The sequence below is a fragment of the Blennius ocellaris genome (assembly GCF_963422515.1).
Source record: "Blennius ocellaris genome assembly, chromosome: 21".
NCBI lineage: Eukaryota > Metazoa > Chordata > Actinopteri > Blenniiformes > Blenniidae > Blennius > Blennius ocellaris.
Window position 1 is genome coordinate 17947482 of NC_137670.1, and position 18732 is coordinate 17966213.

The 18732-nt window shown below is 43.8% G+C and overlaps 1 protein-coding gene across 1 annotated transcript in view; it reads right to left on the minus strand.

Moving 5' to 3' along the window:
- LOC308145905 (disintegrin and metalloproteinase domain-containing protein 11-like) overlaps positions 1-17948 on the minus strand; it is a 34728-nt gene extending 16780 nt beyond the window's left edge. Inside the window, 4 exon segments of the mRNA XM_080517496.1 lie at positions 10577-10643; positions 11043-11119; positions 17598-17761; positions 17851-17948. Of these exon segments, the coding sequence (XP_080373622.1) occupies positions 10577-10643; positions 11043-11119; positions 17598-17761; positions 17851-17908 (366 nt within the window). The 5' untranslated portion in view covers positions 17909-17948.
- Between the last annotated feature and the right edge of the window lie 784 nt (positions 17949-18732).

Below are 18732 nucleotides of genomic sequence, written 5' to 3' on the forward strand. Positions count from 1 at the left end.
CCGGGTGCAGAGCCGCATTATGTAATAACGGCGTAATATGTAACGATGTCATAAATGCTCAACTCATTATGTAATAATGTCACATTTGGTAATAATGCAACAGTTAAGACAGTGTGATAATCTGCTGCATTCGGTAATAAATCATCAAAATCGATGCCTTAATTAGGAAAGCCATGATAACTTTCAGAATAACGTTAAGCTTTCCAGCTTAAGGAGAATTTATTAAAAAAAAAATGTAAAACTAGTAGGATGTTTTATTGCTCAGGCCTAAATCAAATGTAACTGTATTCATTATAATAGAGAATGTTTTTCACAAACCAGAAACAAAATCTTCACTAATTAATTATTACTGACACTAAAACTACAGGTGCACTGAAATTTCACAAGACATAAACACGTCATCTGCATTATTTTATGTCATTATTATACATTATACAAAGCATAAAAACACAAAATCAAACATTTATTACATTATTACATAATGCGGTGCAACACACGTGGTTCGTTTGAACTCTTTCAGTGATCAGTGGGGAAAAAAACAACGTCTCAGCTAAGTGGTGCTGGAGCATCCAGCAGGTTCAGAACTGCTGAGTCGGCTGATATGCTGCCTCATCAACAACAGCCATGACTTTGTGTACACACACACACGCACACACACATGCATATACACACACACTTCTCGGAAGATTACATCCCTGCAGCCTGAGGCGGCATGTTTCCACAAACTGCAGCTCACAGTATGGGTCCGGCACTATTTCACGTACAATAAACTACATCTTTCACGTAGACGCATTTCTACATCTGTGCCAGAAGGCAGGTTCATTAGTGTTGCGCCGTTCCAACAATGATTCAAAGTGCTTCACACTTCCTCCCTCAACAAGCCTCTTTCATAAAGTGTTTGTGTGTCACAGTATGGGTTGATAGTGGTACTTTGGCTCGGCAGCAGAGAGGTGTTACCTGTACTCCCAGATACCTTCACCTCATTATTCATAATCTCCTAAAAGGCTGCAGGTGGACGTTGGAATCTAGTGTTTCTACGCTGCCTCTCAAAGTACAGAAATGATCCGATTACACCAGTGGAAGAGCAGCCGTGTGGCTGTCAGTCAAACGCCACCTGGCCGTCTGGAGACGTGTGAGCTGTGCTGAGTCCTCGGGTGGAAAACGGCCGGCGTGATCGAGTTACAGTCGGTCAAAGTATTTTTAATAGCCGAGCAGGGTTCAGTGGAGTGGACCAGAGATTACAGCCTGGATTCTGTGTAGCGCTGCTTGGCCGTGTGTGTGTGTGTGTGACAGCGCCAGAGACTGTTTCAGGTGTTTGTAATGAAGCCCAATAAGTCATGTCTGCCACCCGAGCCGGCCGCCCAAAGAGAAAGGAGGCGACTTGTCCTTCACGCCTGGTCGACCTTCAGTCCTTCATCAGAGCTCAACCTGGACTCAGAGGTCCTGAAAACACACAACTCTCCTCTCACCGCGCTGTACCAGGACATGAGATGGACTCTCAGGCACAAAACAAGGGTGTTTTCAATATGATGGCTGAGGTCGGAGTGGGGATTGAATTCAATCCCAACCAACTCCTGTAAATACTGTGGGTCGTAGGAACATCCTAAATGTACGAATCACAAAAATCTCAGTCGCGACAAGTGAAACCTTGAGTGCAGAATAATTGGAACATTGTGTCAAAATAAAAGTTCAGTATAAACAGAATTCAATTTCAATTTTTATATATTAAAAAAAAAAAAATTATAATTCCACAATTCTTAGACACAGAAAATGATTTCTTTGAGTTTCAGCCACACTGAAATCAGCCTTTTATATTCAACCATGTTGATAATTCACCGAATTTCAAATGTATTAGGAGGGTGAGAGAGAAACGGAAGACTGGAAAAAGTTGAAGTAGAACATGGAGCTTGCCTAAAACCAATATTCTCAGTTTCAATATTTCTTAATAAATGAAATTAAATGTATTTATTTATTTATCAGTTTATTCATTAAAAATTTACAGTAAATGTATTTAATTTATGTATTAAGAAATACATAAATGAATGAATGAATAAATAAATAAATAATCTGAAAAAGAAACTGAAGTCAAGGTTTGTTTCGATGGCTTTCAGTGAATTACAGTAAGACTTTATGACATGGAGCAAACCTCAGCCTGCTCGCTTCCTTCAGTCTGAGACCAAAGAATCCACAAAGAACCGTTTTCTACAAATCAGTGGTGGTATTCGGCGGCAGCAGCGTTCACTCCGGTCGGTCGAAGGTTAGAACAGACTTCCATCCTTCATGTTGCACAGCGAGACAACCCGCAGCACTTAGCGCAGGCCACCGTATTAAATAAATAAATGCTCGGATTGCAAAGGCTAAATGGAGGAAATCTAATTGCCTGACACAGCAGACACACAGTGACTATGAGCTGAGCTCTTTGGAGATGGATGCACTTTCTCTGGGCGGCCACTCACTCGTGCAACAGACTGTATTAATGGTGGGATATGGCGGGCTCGGCGGGGACGGCGACACGTGGGCAGGACGCTGCATCAGGAAAGGGTCTGAATGGAGCGACGGGGGAAAACCCACATGTGCTGCTCCAACAAGAAGATTCGATTCGACATGATCAGCTGTAACAGAATTAGAAGAGCAGGCATGTTGCTCCATGTCTGGACGGTTGATGTGAGCAGAGAACGCCAGTGATACAACAGAGATAATGTAAAGTGTAAGACGGACGAGGGCCAGAGCAATAATTAGGTTATTGTAGTGACAAGGGTCATTAAGACTTTTAAAAAGAAAATCATTGCCTGACTAGAGAAGATGCTCTAAATACTTTTTTTCAGTACACAGCACGAGACTGGAATAACAAAGCTGGTTGTTTTCCCTGCACTATATCATCCAAGCACTGACAAACTGTAAAGCGGCTCCTGTCAGTTCCAGGACATCGCTGCTCCTAATTCAATGACTGTTTCAGTTCACCTCCAATGAGACACCAGCTCAGCGGGACAGCCTATACCTACTGGGACCCGTAAAACAGTGACACGCAAAGACGGGAGGAATTTATCAGCAGGCTAATAAAAGTAAATAAATCAATATGGAGGGGGGGGGGGGGGGGTGGACAGAGTGGGGTCCATATACTGCACAGTGGGAAAGGAGACCTTCTAGGAAGTCTCTCAATAGATCCATTCTGGTAGTTTGTGGAGAAATCTGCAGGCGTACGAGACGTTTCAGTCACGAGAGGAGAGAGGAGAGGAGAGGAGAGGAGAGGAGAGGAGAGGAGAGGAGAGGAGAGGAGAGGAGAGGAGAGGAGAGGAGAGGAGAGGAGAGGAGAGGAGAGGAGAGGAGAGGAGAGGAGAGGAGAGGAGAGGAGAGGAGAGGAGAGGAGAGGAGAGGAGAGGAGAGGAGAGGAGAGGAGAGGAGAGGAGAGGAGAGGAGAGGAGAGGAGAGGAGAGGAGAGGAGAGGAGAGGAGAGGAGAGGAGAGGAGAGTAGATAGAATAGAATAGAATAGAATAGAATAGAATAGAATAGAATAGAATAGAATAGAATAGAATAGAATAGAATAGAATAGAATAGAATAGAATAGAATAGAATAGAATAGAATAGAATAGAATAGAATAGAATAGAATAGAATAGAATAGAATAGAATAGAATAGAATAGAATAGAATAGAATAGAATAGAATAGAATAGAATAGAATAGAATAGAATAGAATAGAATAGAATAGAATAGAATAGAATAGAATAGAATAGAATAGAATAGAATAGAATAGAATAGAATAGAATAGAATAGAATAGAATAGAATAGAATAGAATAGAATAGAATAGAATAGAATAGAATAGAATAGAATAGAATAGAATAGAATAGAATAGAATAGAATAGAATAGAATAGAATAGAATAGAATAGAATAGAATAGAATAGAATAGAATAGAATAGAATAGAATAGAATAGAATAGAATAGAACAGAACAGAACAGAACAGAACAGAACAGAACAGAATAGAACAGAACAGAACAGAACAGAACAGAACAGAACAGAACAGAACAGAACAGAACAGAACAGAACAGAACAGAACAGAACAGAACAGAACAGAACAGAACAGAACAGAACAGAACAGAACAGAACAGAACAGAACAGAACAGAACAGAACAGAACAGAATAGAATAGAATAGAACAGAACAGAACAGAACAGAACAGAACAGAACAGAACAGAACAGAACAGAACAGAACAGAACAGAACAGAATAGAATAGAATAGAACAGAATAGAATAGAATAGAATAGAATAGAATAGAATAGAATAGAATAGAATAGAATAGAACAGAACAGAACAGAACAGAACAGAACAGAACAGAATAGAATAGAATAGAATAGAACAGAACAAAACAAAAACAAAAACATGCATAATTATACATGAAAGTGAAATTGAGCGGCTGCAGGTCAAAGGCCTGCCTGAATAAAAATGTTTTGAAGTGCTTGACGAAGGTACCAGGGGAGTCAACACCTCTCAGCTGAAGTGGACGAGTATCGATATGACTGAACTCCGACAGATGGAGGATATGGAATCCTCATGGAAATGCTATTAACTGTTCATTTCTGAGGCTTATAAGAAAAAAGAATCATACAATGCTCAGTATACTTTGGTTTTTATTAGATTTCAACTGAAATGAGTGCATTAAAAACATTTCCCTTGAATGTGACAGTGAACTAGGTTGTGTGTCCTCCGTTGAACAAGCTGCTCATTGGTCATCCTGGATTTGACTGCCACATTAAAAACTAGAAACCAGAAAACTATATGCGAACGTCTCAAATCCGAACATCTACCAAGAGTGCGTTCTCACTCATTTGTCACGTTTTGAAAGCAGAATTGAAGCCAGAGGTTTGGGAAGAGAAGGGTTCAGCCTGTTCTGGAAACGGAAATGATATGAATTCCCATCACGACACAACAAAGTGGACCCACGCTGGGCTGCTGCTGGCTGCTGGTTACCACGGCAACCGTCTACCGTCAGGTGGTTGGTCGAGTGAAGGGGGGAGAGAGAGAGAGAGGTGGAGGGGACAGGGACGGAGGTAAAGCAGAGGATACAGACAGACGACAGTCTGATCCCACTGGATCACCATTAAAGGGCATTTTGCTCAAATGTATAATTGATGACGGAGGACAGTGGAGCCCTCGGTGTCACCAGTCACACTGGTGAAGTCCAACGACCATAAACATTCACAAAAATACTATTTGAAGTTTCCTTCAAAGCTTGATTGAGAGGAAACATGAACAAGAAGCACAGGTATGAACCTACACTGAACAAACTAATGGAAACTTAGTCCAACTGACAGAGAGAGTTAGAAAAAGTGGCTCCATAGGTGCTTTTTGGTTGAATGTGAATAACTCAACCTTTTTTTTTTTCAGTGGCGAATGTTTGAGACGAAACAGCAAATGAAAAACAACAGACTTGAATTGTCAAGATATTTACAGTGAAACTTGTGAGCCAGTGAGTGGAAATCCAGGAGCAAAACTAAGACGTCCAGAAGCAGGAAGGGTTGAAGAGAACAAAGAAAAGACGGTTTTAAAATGGCCAGCAATGCATTTTGCTCTCAATCTCATTGGAAATCTTTGGGGTGGGCTGAAATCTGCCATTGGGGGGGAAACAAACACTGCAGATATTCAAGCGTTTGAAGAAATTACAAAGTAAAAGTGGGATGAATTACCAGCTGAGAAGTTCAGGAAGCAGCTGCAAGAAAGGCTAAAGGATGTGTAAGACATATTAGAGATGGTGTGAGGGTGTGAGTGCCGCACATTTGTCTGTTGCTTCTTAGAAATCCCAATATGCCAGTAAAAGACAAATCAACTAGAAAGAAAAGAACCTGTCTCTTCACCTGTGAAGCCAAAAACTGAGTTTTGTAAAGTGACTGGAGGAGAAGGTCCCAGCTTGTGCTGTAGAAAGAATCAGAGGTCAGGATGAAGGTACAATACTTTGTACTTTCACTTGTAATCATGCGTCTGTCAGGCGTTTAGGGACGGAGGGTTAGTTCTAATGTTACCCCACTGTAACAGAAGCCATGTTCCTCCCGGGAGGGTTCCCGTGTCTCTGTTTGATGGCTGACCAATCAGTACATCAAATATCCTCACAACTATGCAATAAGCTATTTACACGTTTGTGTTTGGGACTGTGACAGAACAACATGCAAAGCTACACAGAAACACCTCCATCAATCAGTTCTGGGAAAATATTGATAAAATGCTTTGATTACTGCTCTTCTTCTACTGCTTCTTTCAGGTCCATGTGCGTTGGTTCTATTTTCTTTTATTATAGCAAATGAAAAGTCACAGATTAAACCACACTTACACATACGGAGAACACTAAACATTATGTGTATTATTGCAGGAACTTAAGAAACGACTTGTTTTTTTTCCCGCCAATCCCCGAATTCCACTTCTATCTTCAGGGAAGAAACACTGAAAAAAGAAAATAGTTGGAAATAGTTGGACCAACTTAAATGAATTGCTTCAACTGGCAACATCGAAATGAATCAAGTTCTTCCAACATAATCAATAAGTCATTAACTTAAGTTGGAAGAACTTGATTCATTTCAATGTTGCCAGTTGAAGCAATTCATTTAAGTTGGTCCAACTATTTCCAACTATTTTTTTCAGTGAAGTAATTCACCCACTAAAAACTAGTGAACTTCAATTTACAAAATCAATTTTAAAAATAAATTATTATTATTATTATTATTAATAATAATAATAATAATAATAATAATAATAATAATAATAATAATAATAATAATAACAATAGTAATAATAAATACATTAAGTAAATAAATATATGAAATGAAAATTAAGTTAGATTAAAAATAAAATAGAAAAGAATAAAAATTAAATAATGATCATTAGGGTGGTCCTTATGCAATGGGAAAAAATACAAATTGGAAACTTCTTGCTCTGAACCCCCAGATATCTTCCTTTTGATAAAAAAATGAGGTCTGCAAAGTTTCACACAAATCTATGCATATTTAGAGGTAGCTCAAAGGCCTTGAAGTATCTCATTGTTGCTGTCAGTCATCAAATGATCGCAAAAGACCAAATATACTGCCAATACTTAGTAACATCTTTGCAGCATGTACAAAACCACCAGTCACATGCATTTCTTGTGAAATTATTCTTTAGAAAAGAGCCATGTACTATTTGACAGAAAAATATTTGATTGATATCAGTTATCATGTGTACTACACATTGCACCGAGGACATCAGTCAAACACAATAAGATACAAACATTGAACAAGTTCTGTTTTGTCATACAAGACAGGTGTGGCAGCACTTATAACTATGACTTTAATTACAGTACATAATACAAAATGAGAGTCTGTCAGCTGCTTAGTTCTGGTCAGAGAGGGTTCGCTTGAGAGCATTAGGAAACTTCTTGCGATGTTCTCGCAAAACAACTCGCAAAAGGAACTGCAGCTGCTCCTCATCACGTGTCAGCCGGCCGCTGAAATCTTGCACCAGAGCAACAGCGCGCTCAGCATGGTCGTTGACCACTGATATGCTCTGCACTTTGATTCTTGCCACTTTGAACTCTTCTCGACTATTCCAAGTTGCTACTGGAGTTTCCACAAAGTGTGTTGGAATGTTGAGGGCGTGAAAGAGTTTCAATGTGTTCTTCATTGTGAAGTCAGGAAGGGTCTTCATAGTCACTGTGCTCATGTCAATGACAGCTTTGTTTGGAGGCTCTTTCTCACCAGAATGTTCTTTCATAGCTTTAACCATAAGAGACTTGGTGTCCTGTGATGCAGCTGTGTCGAAGAGTGCAAGGCCAACAAGGCATTCAGAGAGATACCAGAGGGGATTTCCCATTTTCTGGCTGGTCACTTCTGAAATCGCCTCATTGATCTCAGCATATTTGTTAAGATCTTGGAGAAGACAAAGATCATTTCGTGGAGCACACACAGCAAGAGGGCACATGAACCAGTTCTTGATATAGATCTTTGAAAAGAAGAGACAAAGATCGCGCAAACCCTTCTCCTCACGTGCTGAGAGATGAAATTGTCCCCGTAACATCCACACTTTGAAACAATATATGACTTTACTCATCCAACGAGCCTGATGCATTGCCCCAGGAGCATGGAACTTGCACCCATCCTGATGAATAACTCCTACATATAATAAAACAAGCTCCAGGAGCTCCGATAGTCATCCCTTGGTTGGGTTTTGGCAAGCTGATCATTCACAAACACAATCAAATCCTCCCTGAAACCTTCATCATGAAGCTTTGAGAATGGGTCACTTAATCCATCTTGATTATTTGTGTCAATGTTGTTCCATTGGGATTTGAATCTCTTGAAGAGTGGGATCTGAGGGCCCGATGATGGTCCCATGCATTTCGTAAAGGCAGCACCAGCTACCAGAGACTAAAACTGGGAGACGGTCAACATTCTCAGAACCAGTAAGAGCGGGTAGCAGTTTTCCATCCCAGTGGACGACCAGAGGAACTGTTGGGTCAAATGAATTCTTGATAACATAAGCTTCTTCTTCCCGGATAAGACGCCGTTTTCTTCGGATGGAGCTGCGGTTTCAATGCCAGATCAGTGAGGTTGTGCCCAAGACTTTTAGCAGTTGCACTGACAACCATCATAGCAGCACGATCGGACATACCACTCCTATCCAATGACGTTGCCAGTTCTTTTGTGATTATTTCTGTTCGGCCTCTCTTTGGTTGTGATGCGTAGCTGCATCCAGGAACAGGTTCACCAGAGTCAGAATCTCCAGCTTCAGAGGAACAACTGCTACTTTCTAGAGTGACCTTTTCATTTAGCAGCGCTACATTGGCTTCTGACTTTTGCCGATGTTGCATTTCCTTCATATGGTCTTGCTCTCGCTTCCTTTCTTTTCTATCCAAGACCTTATCAACACTAATCATTGAACCTCGTCGCCCCTTTTCTCTTTGAGCAAGCAGGAATTCTCTATCTTCAGGAATTTCAATAAGAGTCATTGCATCTCTGTGTGCAATATCAAAAAGATCATTGAAGTCGGAGGTGAAATTTTCCTCTTTTAAGATTTGTGTTTTCGATCTTCGTTTTGCATTTTCTTCAACGCTTGCCACTCTGCATAAAGCTTTTCCACCTTCTTGATCACATCTTGATTATGTCTTGTGGGTAGTATTCTTGCCCTGTTCCAAAATTCTTCAATTTTCATTACAGTAAGAGTTGCTGCTTACCTTACAGTCTCCTTGCGCTGAAGGTGATAGTAGAGATAGTGACCCAAAACTTGCTGTTTCGAGGGTAATTTGGCACCACAAATGTCATCTTGTGTTGACAGCAAAAACAGTTTTCTTGTTGTTGAGGTCATTTTGGCCAGAGACACTGAAGAACAGCCAAATGAGTGAAGCTTGTCACTGAGAGAAGTCTCTGACAACCTGATTCATTGATCGTGCGCTCATCGATGGTACATGCTTACTGCATCAAATCCATCTCTGTACTTAAGAAATGTATCTCAGCACAGCCAATATTAGTTTTGATTGCAGTTGTTCTGATACAGGAAGACAAATATGTGACTGAAGCTCCTTCAGTCTCTGGGGTTCACCTGGAGGATTGGAGGGGGGAGGGGTGGGCGGGGTGGGGCGTCAATTTCAAGTTAGAAGATGTGTGGATTTGATTGGTTGCCATGTATGGTGTATGCACATTAGGAGCAAATGATACATCTGGCAATTAACGCCTAAATTGCTTCAACTAAGCAAACTTCAAGTCCATTGAGCTACCTCTAAATATTAATATATTTTGATGAAACTTTGCAGATCAAATTTTTTGGTCAATTGGAGGATTTTAGGGGGGTCAGATCATAAGTTTTCAAAACTTCATAAATAAGGACCACCCTAATGATCATACTAAAAAATGTTAATCGATAAATAATAGAAGAGTAGAAAAATAATAAAAGAAATATAAATTACATCAAATTAAAAATGAAATAGAATAGAATAAAAGTAAATATAACAAAAATGATATGTTAATAGATCAATAATAGAAAAGTAGAAAAATAATAAAAGAAATAGAAATTAAATGAAATTAAATAGAAATGAATGCATAGATAGGAAAGGAGGGGGGATTTGTCAGGAAGTGTTGAATGAAGCAAAAGAAGACAAAAGCCCATGTGATTTTTTTGTTTGTTCTGCAGAACTGAACAAATTCCAGGACGACTGATCTTCAGGGTCTTCTACTGAGACAGAATTTATTTTAACTGACTTATCTTGAACTTATCAGGAACATGTGGTCTGATCCGTCGTGGTTCCTCCACTTTAGGGTTTTGTTGTTTTATTTGATGGACTGAAGATGATTTGTTACAGTTGCTAGCATGTTGGATTTGCTCCAGGTTTTACACTGGAAGCTCCTCCAGAGCGTCACCAACTGCTGGACACAAGCTTGTTTTCCTAACCTCCTGGTCACCACTTCCTCCCGATGAGTCCTCACAAAGTGGAAATCTAAACATTTCGCATCCAAGAAAACTGCCTTCGCTGAAGATCCTATCACTTCTGGACAAGGCTGATGGGCAACTTTCCAAATAGGGGAAACCACGATTGTGTTATTTCCATAAAATACCAAACAATTTACCGTATTCTGTGAGAGCCGTCCATCCTCCTGAAAGTGGCGCTCCACATAATCAGTCGACAGCAGATTGCTGCAAACACAGGAAAGAAGCTTCATCATTAGGATATTCAGTTTCAGCCCTCAGTTGAATCCCAACACTCTGGATGAGGGTCAAACTGCAGCGTGACGACTGCTGCAGGCCACCGTGCTCGTCGTTCCAGCGCCATTATTCTTTTTTTTTAAAGTTTAAACAACATCAAACACGGCGCCTGGCAGCAGTCTCGCCGTCCAAACAGCTCTGACTCACACAAACACACAAGATGTGAAGATTAATTGACTGGAAGTGGTTAGAACGCTGGTGAGACACATTTGATGACTGCAGTCCATCACCGTGGGAGACTCGCTCCACGTGACCGGGACAGTATGTGGTAGGATTGGTGCAGGCGATGACAATAAGTACTGCTGTACTACCACAGTGTTTTGTACGTACTGGTTGAGCTCCAGGTCCAGGATGAAGGATCTGCCAAAAGCCTGGACCAGGAAGCTGCTCTGGGCCAGATGGACGGGCTGGAACGCCACAGGGGGGAAAAGCAAAGCATGAAAAACTGTGAAAACAAACACTCATCTGAAGAAATCAGCTTGAAGAACCCAAACAAACGCAAAGTGTTGTTTACGAGGAGTTAAATGAGGAGCGTCTGTTGTGGGCAAAGAGCGGCGGCGTGACCTTTCAAAGTCAAGGTCACGCCGTTTTACTGCTGCATCCTGTGTCACGGCGTATAAATAGACAAGAAGACATCCTGAGATGTTGCGGCGCTGCAGCAGAAAGGTCAGGGATCAAAATCTCACTGTTAAGATGATCGACTAAGCCAAAAAGGTTTGTTTAAAAAAAGCCTGAATGAAAGAAAAATGAACTAAAAGCATAATAAACCTAATTAATTTAATTAAAAGCGAGTTATATTATATGAATGTTTCCTTTTAAATGAATGATAAATTGAAGAAAAACACTTGGATCTAGTTTAAACCAATGTGTCGAGCATTGATGGAGGTGTTATTTATTTTGTAATTCTACTATAGACTATTATAAGAATCACTGCCTAAATCACAAAATGTGTTTGATCATATGGACACAGTACACACAACATGTTGCTATATATGTGTATGTATATAAGTATGTTTAACAAGATGTGTGTGTTCGGATATAATGATTTCTTTATTTTGTGCATATGTATTTTCATAAAAATATAGAATTTATAACATTATTTCCAATGGGTATGTTTTATATTTGCAGGAATATACGTGATGAAAAGCTCTATATTTTCACAAACCTAAACCATAAAAAATGACTGAGTGTCTCTGTTACCTCCGTCTCCATTCTAATCTCATGCAGGCTGCAATAACATGTGACGGCACATTTATCTTCAAGACCAATAAAGGAGTGGCAGAGAATAAAATCGCTGAATTAACTCTATTCATTTTAGTCCACACATTCATCATTCTGTTGCTATTTAGAAGAGAGTGAAAATACCTCATTAAGCCCAAATAGAATCTCTGTAAGTATTGCTCAAATAAAGAATAGAAAGTTGAATATCAAATAAGACGGGATCAAAATTCAACAAGTTATTTTAAATATAAATATGTTGGAGGCTTAACGGTGACTAATATCAGCACAGGAAGGCTGAAATTAATCAACACTATGAACAGGGAGGAGTTGTAGTGTAATGGCCACAGGAAGGAAGGACATTTTAGCCTATTTATCTTTTTTCTAAGTATTTTTGTATTTGTTTTGTTTTTTTTAATCTTTTTCCCCTTTTTAAAAATTCTAGTAATTTTAATAATTTAATTGTATATTTTGTTTGTCCCTTTTTTTTTAACCGAACAGATAAAAGCAATGTTGAAAACAGGCTGTGGTGTGAAAATAAAGGAAAAAAAGAAGATTTAAAAGAGGGATCATTTAGTGAAAGTTCGACGGCGCCACTACTGAATGAACAAAGAGCCACATGTGGCTGCAGAGCTGAAGTACACTCAACAAAAATATAAACGCAACACTTTTGTTTTTGCTCCCATTTTCCATGAGATGGACTTAAAGATCTAAAATTCATTCCAGATACACAATATTACCATTTCTCTCAAACATTGTTCACAAATCTGTCTAAATGTGTGACAGTGAGCACTTCTGCTTTGCTGAGATCATCCATCCACCTCACAGGTGTGCCACATCAAGATGCTGATCTGACATCATGATTAGTGCCTTAGACTGTCACAATAAAAGGCCACCCTGAAATGTGAATTGATGTCTCACAGCAAAATGCCACAAGCATTGAGGGAGCGTGCAATTGGCATGCTGACAGCAGGAATGTCAACCAGATCTGTTGTTCGTGCATTGAATGTTCATTTCTCCACCATAAGCCGTCTCCAAAGGCGTTTCAGAGAATATGGCAGTACATCCAACCGGCCTCACAACCGCAGACCAGGTGTAGCCACACCAGCCCAGGACCTCCACCTCCAGCAGGTTCTCCTCCAAGATGGTCTGAGACCAGCCACTGAGACAGCTGCTGAAACAATTGGTTTGCATAACCAAACAATTTCTGCACAAACTGTCAGAAACCGTCTCAACTGCATGCTCGTCGTCCTCATCGGGGTCTGGACCTGACTCCAGCTGGTCGTCCTCATCGGGGTCTGGACCTGACTCCAGCTCGTCGTCCTCATCGGGGTCTGGACCTGACTCCAGCTGGTCGTCCTCATCGGGGTCTGGACCTGACTCCAGCTGGTCGTCCTCATCGGGGTCTGGACCTGACTCCAGCTGGTCGTCCTCATCGGGGTCTGGACCTGACTCCAGCTGGTCGTCCTCATCGGGGTCTGGACCTGACTCCAGCTGGTCGTCGTAACAGACTTGAGTGGGCAAATGCTCACATTGGACGGCGTCTGGCACGTTGGAGAGGTGTTCTCTTCACGATGAATCTCGCTTTGCATTGTTCAGTGCAGATGGCAGACAGAGTGTGTGGCGTCGTGTGGGTGAGCGCCTTGCTGATGTCAATGTTGTGGATGGAGTGGCCCATGGTGGAGGTGGGGTTATGTTGTGGATGGAGTGGCCCATGGTGGTGGTGGAGTTATGGTGTGGATGGAGCGGCCCATGGTGGTGGTGGAGTTATGGTGTGGATGGAGTGGCCCATGGTGGTGGTGGAGTTATGGTGTGGATGGAGTGGCCCATGGTGGAGGTGGGGTTATGGTGTGGATGGAGTGGCCCATGGTGGAGGTGGGGTTATGGTATGGGTGGAGTGGCCCATGGTGGAGGTGGGGTTATGGTATGGGTGGAGTGGCCCATGGTGGAGGTGGGGTTATGGTGTGGATGGAGTGGCCCATGGTGGAGGTGGGGTTATGGTGTGGATGGACTAGCCCATGGTGGAGGTGGGGTTATGGTGTGGATGGAGTGGCCCATGGTGGTGGTGGGGTTATGGTGTGGGCAGGCATCTGTTATGGACCACGAACACAGGTGCATTTTATTGAAGGCATTGTGAATGCACATCAATGTGAAGGCATTTTGAATGCACAGAGATACCGTGATGAGACCCTGAGGTCCATGTTGTGCCAGACATCATGAACATCACCTCATGTTTCAGTAAGATAATGCACGGCCCCATGTTGAAAGATCTGGACACAATTCTTGGAAGCTGAAAATGTCCCAGTTCTTGCATGGCCAGCATCCTCACCGGACATGTCACCACTGAGCATGTTTCCAGCCTCCTCACCGGACATGTCACCATTGAGCATGTTTCCAGCCTCCTCACCGGACATGTCACCACTGAGCATGTTTCCAGCCTCCTCACTGGACATGTCACCATTGAGCATGTTTCCAGCCTCCTCACCGGACATGTCACCATTGAGCATGTTTCCAGCCTCCTCACTGGACATGTCACCATTGAGCATGTTTCCAGCCTCCTCACTGGACATGTCACCATTGAGCATGTTTCCAGCCTCCTCACCGGACATGTCACCATTGAGCATGTTTCCAGCCTCCTCACTGGACATGTCACCACTGAGCGTGTCTGGGATGTGCTTGACCGGCGTATACGACAGCGTGCACCAGTTCCCACTCATATCCAGCAACTCACACCGCCAGTGAAGAGGAGTGGACCAACGTTCCACAATTGACAATCTGATCAACTCTTTGCGAAGGAGATGTGTTGCACTGCATGAGGCAAATGGTGGTCACACCAGATACTGACTGGTTCTGAGTCCCCAGACCCACAATAAAGTAAAACAATTCACATTTCAGAGTGGCCTTTTATTGTGACAGTCTAAGGCACACCTGTGCACTAATCATGATGTCAGATCAGCATCTTGATGTGGCACACCTGTGAGGTGGGATGGATGATCTCAGCAAAGCAGAAGTGCTCACTGTCACACATTTAGACAGATTTGTGAACAATGTTTGAGAGAAAAGGTAATATTGTGTATCTGGAATGAATTTTAGATCTTTAAGTCCATCTTATGGAAAATGGGAGCAAAAACAAAAGTGTTGCGTTTATATTTTTGTTGAGTGTAGAAGGTGGAGCTCCAACTGCCTCAGAAGTTAATGTTGGTTCTGAACAAGAAGCATCACCATAGAGCAGGGGTGTCCAACATGCGGCCCGGGGGCCAGAACCGGCCACCAGACCATCTCACCCGGCCGCCGTGGGATTTATGAAGTGTGAAGTATAAATATGAAAACTGACAAAGGCTGATCTAAAAACACCAGATTGGCAAAAATGACATTCAAAACCTCCCTTGGTCAGAATTTGACCCCCGACATTAATGCATCTGTGGAGGTCACATGACTCAACGCCTTTCACAATAAAACAATGAGTCCAACTTATGTGAAATGATACTTTAGACACGTAAACTCAAAACAACTTCCACGTGATGACAAATTGTTTTAATCCTGAATAAAAATACGATACCAGATACAGGTGACCGAGGGTTTTTTATTTGCAAATATAATAAAATCTGATTTCCTTCAATATGTATATTTCAGAATAGACTGGCAAATCCTTGCAGTTACAAAAGGATCAAAAGAAGGAAAGGACTTTGCATTTGTCCATATCTACAGTTTAACATGTGATGTTTGACTTGTTGGGCCCCCAGAGGTCAGATCAGGTTGATGTGGCCTCAACTGAAATCAGTTTGACCCCCTGATGTAGACGGTGTGACGACGTGAGCTACAGGGAAAAAGGGCGAAACGAGACGTAGATGGTCATAATGTTATGGCTGATGTGTGTTTTTGATCAGCATGACAACAATGAGGGTCAGAGTTTAAAGAAGAAGTGTTTTCTGAAAGAAGGCCAACTCCTCCAGCTCCTCCAGCTCCTCCAGCACCTGCAGCTCCTCCAGCACCTCCAGCTAGCTCCTCCAGCTCCTCCAGCACCTCCAGCACCTCCAGCACCTCCAGCTAGCTCCTCCAGCACCTCCAGCACCTCTAGCACCTCCAGCACCTTTAGCACCTCTAGCACCTCCAGCACCTCTAGCACCTCTAGCACCTCCAGCACCTCCAGCACCTCCAGCTCCTCCAGCACCTCCAGCATCTGCAGCACCTCCAGCTAGCACCTCCAGCACCTCCAGCACCTCTAGCACCTCTAGCACCTCCAGCTCCTCCAGCACCTCCAGCACCTCTAGCACCTCCAGCTCCTCCAGCTCCTGCAGCACCTCCAGCTCCTCCAGCACCTCCAGTTCCTGCAGCACCTCCAGCTCCTCCAGCACCTCCAGCTCCTCCAGCACCTCTAGCTCCTCCAGCACCTCCAGCACCTCCAGCACCTCCAGCACCTCTAGCACCTCTAGCACCTCTAGCACCTCCAGCACCTCCAGCTCCTCCAGCTCCTCCAGCACCTCCAGCTGTCTCTTTGTCTTTCACACACCAATGAAGCTAACAAGCAGGAGTTTGAGCTTCTTGACCAAACCGGAGGTTCTGGAGAAAAGTGAACCCGTCCAGGCGCCGACACACTTCCACCACAAATGTGTATTTTCAAAGATCAAAGAGCCAAACGGCCTCACTCTGCTGTTTAAACCCTCCAGACTCCAGCTCACATCCACAGACGCCTCGGGGCTCCGAGAGGTCGCCGGGGTCAGCGCCAGGTCAGCGAGCGGTGTCCACTGACCCACTGCCTTCATGGTGGCCGTAACAGGAGAGAGGTGTGGAACCTAATCTGACAGGGTGGAGAGGAGCAGAGGGTGGAGCAGGGGTGGGGTTGTTTCTGCCACGGCCAGGACAGTGTGGGGCGTCGCTGGGTGACAGACGCCTCCGTCAGGGCAGCTCAGGAGAGGAGGGTCCTGTGTCTGCTGATCTGAGTCCAAGTTACCAGGTTCTTTTTCATCCACTCTAATAAAACCCTTTAGAACGTCAAGGAACTGAACAGAGGAGAATAATCTGCATTTCTGGACTCATAATGTAGTGATTCTGCTTTTTCAAACACATTGAATTCCTCCTCACAATCTGACAGTCTGAGCCTTTTCTCTTTTCTCTCTTTTCTCACATTTTCTCTCTTTTCTCTCCTTCAACACCAACCAGAACAGCAGAAAGTGTCCTCCTCTTCTGGTTCTGCAGCTTTCTCCGCCTCTTAGTCTGGTTCTGCAGGTTTTTCCTACTCATAGTCTGGTTCTGCAGGTTTTTCCTCCTCTTAGTCTGGTTCTGCAGGTTTTTCCTCCTCTTAGTCTGGTTCTGCAGGTTTCTCTTCCTCAGTCTGGTTTTGTAGGTTTCTCTTCCAGTTAAAAGTGACTTTCTCCTCGTGCTCAAGTTTATTTCGGTTGGGGTCTCTATTCCGTACCGTTCCGTACCGCTCCGTCCCGGCACTTGTGCGCGGTGGAAACAATTGTTTCTCTCAGTAAAAGTACCTTAAAAGCACCGCTTTTCCTTTATAAGAGGATTTAATAGAATTCACGCTGCGGCTCATCGATTCACAACAACATTTCACTTGGTCTGGGTTCAGAGTTGGAGGATTTCTTCTTCCGAGCGGCAGAAGAAGTGACATACAACGCAGGTGTGCTACCCAGCATGCTGAGAGAGTGAGACGCTCACCTGTGTGGCGGGCGGGGGGCTGCTGACCCGGGTGTCCAGGCGGCTGTGCAGCAGCTCCTCCTCGGTGTGGCTCTGCTGCAGGAGCCTCCGGGGCTGGACCAGCTGCTCCTGGAGGGACGGCGCTCCCTCCGGGGTCCTCCGCCGCCCGGGACCCACGGCGGACACTGGGAGGAGCACAACGCATGCGAGAAAGTGGACTCACAACATCTGGCCGAGCTGCGGCCGGGAGGTTCACCTGCCCGAGGAGGCTCACCTGGGTCTGCGCAGCGCGCGCACACTGCGGCGAACAGCAGGCATCTCACCGCCAGCATGGTGCTCACATAGTCCCGGAGAGAGCCTCGGTTCAGACGGAGTGACAGGATGGAGGAGGAGGAGGAGGAGGAGGGGGAGGAGGAGGGGGAGGGGGAGGAGGGTTGTTGTTGACAGTGAACACAAACACAACAGCTGGTTTCCTTTACGCGCATTTCTCGCGATTCCTCTGCGCCTCCAGCCCGGCGGGGGCTCAACCTCTGGGCGCGCGAGACATGGAGTGTGACGGTGTCACCGGAAAAACACACACACACACACACTTACAGATAGACATTAGAGATGGACACCAAAGAGAGAGAGAGAGAGAGAGAGAGAGAGAGAGGAGGGTGAGAGAGCGGGACCACGTGGGGGGGTAGGACCGGCCCTCCCACGCGCTTTGACGAGCCCCGCTCGGCGCAGATTTCGTGTCACGAGAGGCGGCATGAGACAGGACATCACACCAGAGGACTCGCACGTCATCACATCTGTTTAACCCTTCTCGACCAGGGCTGTCAAACTTAAGGTCCGCGGCCCCCAAACCGGCCGCAAAGCCTGTTATCAGTGTGACTGTCAAAATAAAAGTGCCAAGTCCAGGAGGATATAAAAGAGGGAGTCGTGACACTCCGGAGGAAACGTTTTTCGTCAATTTGCTGTGAAATGAAAACATTTCCGCCGTCTTCATGAGGACGGAGCGTTTTTTCAAAGGAGCCGGTTTCTAAAGTTGTTTCCAGTGGCTCCGACCACATTTCATTTAAACTGACGCCCGAAACTCAAAATAGAAGTTTCGCATTTTCACTTAAAACCGGGCCCTTATCCTCAAAGCCACGCGGTTAAGGTGAGTTTGTAA